The sequence below is a fragment of the Phascolarctos cinereus genome, unplaced genomic scaffold (genome assembly GCF_003287225.1).
Source record: "Phascolarctos cinereus isolate Bilbo 61053 unplaced genomic scaffold, phaCin_HiC Scaffold_8;HRSCAF=390, whole genome shotgun sequence".
NCBI lineage: Eukaryota > Metazoa > Chordata > Mammalia > Diprotodontia > Phascolarctidae > Phascolarctos > Phascolarctos cinereus.
In genome coordinates this window covers 73,814,991-73,820,340 of record NW_027556291.1, presented here as the reverse complement: position 1 = coordinate 73,820,340, position 5,350 = coordinate 73,814,991, and the positions used below count along the sequence as shown (strand labels likewise).

Sequence of the window (5,350 nt, the reverse complement as noted above, 5' to 3'; positions counted from 1 at the left end):
GACAAGTGACAGAATGAGGGAATGAGAGTTCTGATACCAAATACTCTTTCCACTCTACTAGCCTGCTCAGCATACGGGATCATGGGGTCCAAGCTGGAAGGGAGTGTAAAAGTCTTCAGGTCTTACTCCTTCATTTTAGAGCTGAGCAACCTGAGGCCCTGAGAAAGGTAGGGAAGTGACCCAAGGTCACCCAGGTAGCCTGTGGCAGAGCCAGGATTCTAACTCAGGTCCCCTGAGACAAGCCCTCTGCAGCACACCATGGCCCCTGTGGCAGTCAGACTGAGTTTCACCAATTGCTGGCTTGTGGGCCTTTGCCTCTCTCCCAGATGTCCAGCACAACCTGAGAACCAACCAGTGGGGGAATGGGGCAGGAAACATGCCTCCATTCTGTTCTAATCCTGGGATAGCCATAATGTTCTTCTCACATTGTGCCCCCTTGTCTGTGAGGAACCACATTACCTTGGAAGAAGGACACAAGCCCACAAAAATCCATGAGGAAGTAGTTCCTACAAAGAGAGGTTGAGACACCTCTTCAGGCTTCAAGGAGGTTCACATGTCTCACTATTAAGCAGACTACCGACTCACTGAGTCACTGAGACCCAGGGCAATGTTTAGAGCATTGAACCCAAGTGACCTTTGAGCCTTGGTAGAGACCACAGTTCATGTTCGAACTCGGAGTCATTCTTCTTTGGCAAGCAAAATAACCTTTGACCCAAGTAGGGTTAGCCTCAGCCCAAACCTATGTTACTTCAGAACGTGATATGCTCATCAGTGATGCAGAAAGAATCTGGGAGGAATAAGGTTTGCACCCAAGTCTGAACTGGAAAACCTAATTCTATTGCTTTGTCCTCTTCCTTCCCAGGGGACTACAAGGTTAAATCCGTCTGTGATTGAATCCATAACACTATTGTGGGGATGGGGACCCACCAGCTCCAAAGCCCATTTAGGACACATGATCCAATGAAAGATGGTCTATCCTCAGAATAGATCATCTCCTCCAAAAGGGTTGGAAGAGACTTAAATGGACCTGAGTTCAATCTCCCCATTTTACAGATGAGAAAACTGAGAGGTAAAAAGACTTGCCCCAGTTAATTAAATCCAGCTTCCCTTAATTCAGCAAACATTAAGAGTCTGCTGTTCCTGTACTCTGCCCTGGGGATCTAAAGCTAAAAAGGGAACAGTCTTAGTCCTGGAGGAGAAGGAAAGCTGGAATGGTTTTCAATATTTTCTGATGAGGGTATTTCAATATAATTGACTTCCTTGTAGTCCTGTCTTTTACTTTGTGCTTTTAAGAGCTTTGTTCTGAGGAGGGTTAATGAAACCCCACATTTATTAAGAACAACAGGGGCAGCTAGGTGGCGCAGTGGATACAGCACCGGCCCTGAAGTCAGAAGGACCTAAGTTCAAATCTGGCCTCAGACCAAACACTTGACACTTACTAGCTGTGTGACCCTGGTCAAGTCACTTAACCTCAATTGCCTTAAAAAAAAAAAAGAACAACAACTACCTGTCATTGTGCTAATTACTGGGGATGTTGTTGTTCAGTTGTGTCTGACTCCCATGTCCCCATTTTATTGGCAAAGATACTGGAGCTGTTTGTCATTTCCTTTTCCAAAAAGAGGAAACTGAGGCAAACAGGGTGAAGTGACTTGCCCAGACTTCACCAGACTGCCCACAGGATCCAGGACACACCAAAGGGCAAGAACCCCTGACTTGGGGAGGCAGCTAGGTGGCGCAGTGGATAGAGCTCTGGCCTTCAAGTCAGGAGGAGCTGAGTTCAAATCTGACTCAGACACATGACACTTACTAGCTGTGTGACCCTGGGCAAATCACTTAACCCCAATTGCCTAACAACATTTTTGGGGCAGCTAGGTGGCGCAGTGAATAGAGCACCGGCCCTGGATTCAGGAGGACCTGAGTTCAAATCCAGCCTCAGACACATAACACTTACTAGCTGTGTGACCCTGGGCAAGTCACTTAACCCACTGCCTAGCCAAAAAAAAAAAAAGGACCCCTGACTTGGGAGAGACAACATGAACCCAAGCAATTTTTTACAAGTGGGCCTCAGGAACATTGAAAGAGGAGAGGATGCAAATGGCTGAGGCATGAGGGAAGGCTATAGGAAGGAGGCTGACCCCAAGCTAGGGCTTGGAGGAAGAAGATAAGGAATCCAAAAGGCAACGATGAGGAGGGAATACCGCGCACTTAGAGTTCAGGGATTGACTAGTCACAAGGTTTGCTTGAAACACAGAGCTAGCACATTGATGGGATGACTGTGACAAAAGGCTGAGAAAGCAAGTTGGAGGCCGACTATGGCAGGTCATAAATAAACAGCAGACTAAGGAATGTATATTTTAGCCTGCAGGTGCTAAGAAGTCATGTAAAGGTTGTAAGTGACATGATCAGACATGGGCTTGGAGAAGATTATTTCAGCAGCCCTACTGGGAAGGCTGGAATAGAGAAGGAGAGAGCTGGGAGGCAGGAAGATTGATGGGGAGAGTGTTACAACAATCCAAGAGAGCAATATGAGCAGAGAGAAGTGGCCGAAGTCCAGAGATATTGCGGAAGGAGAAGGGACAGGACTCAAAAATGGATTGGACAGTGGACTTGAGAGTCAAAAGTGATGATGAGGTTTCAAATCTGAGTAATTGAGAGGGTTTTGAAACTTTTTGACCCTACAAAACCTTCATGAAAGGTAAGGAGCCAAATTGCATTACTTTAATTGAGCAAGAGAGATTCAATGTTGTATATGCATACCTGGCAAATAGTACCAAAGCTCATTTTATCCAAACAATCCATATCTCCACAAGCAGGAGTTAAATAAGATGAAATAATTGTGAGAACGTTAAGATTGAGAATGGAGATTTTCACAAAATGCCTCTTCTTCCTTTTTAAGTTGTTCCTATCCAGGTATTGGTGAAAAGAAATGGAAAAAAACATTTCCCTCCTTTGGGTGGCTACAGGCTGCAGGTTCTCAAGAACATTGGGAATCACCCTTGGGAACAATGCACCACTACAAGGTGAAGAGGAAAGAATGTTGTGGTAGCCGAAGAAGTAAAAGAACCTAGATGCCCAAATAATAATCGGACACAAACTGACATTTAGAAAAAACAAGTCAGTAACTTCCCATGAGATCCAATCCTACCGATTTTACAGCTCTACAGAACCCTGACAAGCATTCATGGAAGTCTGTGTCAGACAAGAGATGGTTTGACTAACTGTGCCATTTGGGGATCTGAGCACGTTGGTTATTTCTCAAGAACTGTGATTTCCCATTGTGCCCTCTCTACCCACCTTCCCATGAGCACTATGAAATGAATTACCAAGAGATTGGCAACCACACCAAGGTGACTGAGTTCATTCTTGTGGGTCTGTCCCATCAGCCGTCATCTCAGATTGCCCTCTTCTGGACACTGTTGTTTGTCTACGTAGTGACACTGCTTGGGAACAGCGCCATCATAGTTGCAGTGTGGGGTGAGTCTCAGCTTCATACACCCATGTATTTCTTCCTCAGTAATTTATCCTTCCTGGATCTTCTCTTCTCCACAAGCACAGTCCCCCTCATCATGATGAATGCCTTATGGGATTTCCCTACCATCTCCTACAATGACTGCTTTACCCAGCTTACCTTCAGAGCCTTCTTGGCACTGACTGAGTGCTTCCTCCTTGCCATCATGGCATATGACCGCTTTGTGGCAATCTCAATGCCCCTGCATTATTCTGTGGTCATGAGCATTAGAATCTGCAGGGGACTGGCCTTAGCTTCCTGGACAGTGGCGCTCTTGGTCACTGTAATTCCAATTTTGACAGTGCCTGTGAGTTTCTGTGGGAGAAACGCTATTAACCACTTCTCCTGTGAAGTCCAAGCCATCTTCAAATTGCTCTGCTCAGACACCACCTTGCTGGAGGGTCTGATGATGGCTTCTGCCACCATCTCCATGCCAGTACCTTTGGCTTTCATCTTGGCCTCCTACCTGCACATTCTTGTCACAGTCCTCAGAATTCACGCCACAAAGGCTAGGCTCAAAGCCATTTCCACCTGTGGCTCCCACTTGACCACAGTTGCCATCTACTTTGGGACACTCATCTATATTTATTTGAAGCCTCAGAATAAAGAATGTCAAGATCAAGACAAAATCTTCTCCATATTTTATGCAGCTGTGACCCCCATGTTAAATCCCCTTATTTACACCTTAAGAAACAAAGACATGAAATCTGCCCTCAGGAAAGTCACCTTAAGGACAAAATCTTGGTGTAGATTTCATGATGATGCCCTCCAGTGGACAGGCTAACTTGGGTTTGGTACTGGCTGTGATGGCATTGGGTTTGTAGGGTTGAACATTCCCCAATAAGTTATTGGGCCATGGGATGCCCCAATCATGTAAAAAAATCTCCTGAGCACATTAGTACTGCAATAGGCACTATGAGGAGATACAGATGCACAGGATATCCTTTGCCTTCCAGGAGGTTACAATCCAGTGTCAGGGCTAGGTGGTATGGTGGATAGAGCCCTGAAATCAGGAAGATATATGTGTGACTCTTGCCTCAGATGCACTTCAACTGTCTGAGACTAAGTTTCTTCATCTGTAAAATAAGGGCATTGGATTGGATGGCCTCTAAGGTCCCTTCCATCTCTAAATCTATGATCCTATGAACTTGGACACAGATAAGCATATACTGAGGTAGTAAGTGGAGTGAGTTTTCATAGAACTCTCAACTCTGTAGGAAGACAAAGCCATTCATCACAGCTTTTTGCCATCTCCCTGAAAACCATGAGGCTTGAACTGAAGCCCATCATAGCTCTTCTAGGTTCACCTCTTTTTTGTCCTCTAATTATAAACCATTTCCATTATCCCCTTCTTCATTGAAATCCATTCTCAGTAAATGAGGCAGTAGACTATAAGCCCCTTGAGGGTAGGGACTGGGTCAATTTTTTATCTTTCCTTAGCATCTGAGAGACAGTGTGGAATGGTGGAGAGAAAGGAGGCCAGGGAGACAATACTGGCTGTGGGACCCTGGGTAAGTTACTAAGTCCATCAGTGCTCTGAACCCACTATCTGAGGCTGTAGGTGGATGAAAAACAGCTGCTGATTTACAGCAATAGAGGGACTTCCCTTCCTGGCAGTTCCTTCAGTACCCAGGACAGTGACAGGCACATGGTAGGTGCTCAATAGATGTTTATTGAATTGGAGTTAGTTGACTTTTTTGTCTTGGAAGAATTTGAGAACTGGCTAGCCATCTTCCCCCACTGGAGGTTAGTTCAGCTTCCTGCCCCCCAAACCTCCAACCACCTTTGCCATTGACTCTATAGGCAAGAGCAGGGCTCTTTACTCTTAGCTCATGAAATATT

At 45.5% G+C, this 5,350-nt stretch overlaps 1 protein-coding gene across 1 annotated transcript; it reads left to right on the top strand.

Annotated features, from left to right (window-relative positions):
* Window positions 1-3,314: 3,314 nt before the first annotated feature.
* Window positions 3,315-4,292, top strand: LOC110200373 (olfactory receptor 13H1-like). The gene has a single exon (XM_020975671.1). The coding sequence runs from the start codon at window positions 3,315-3,317 to the stop codon at window positions 4,290-4,292; it is 978 nt and encodes a 325-aa protein (XP_020831330.1).
* Window positions 4,293-5,350: the final 1,058 nt, after the last annotated feature.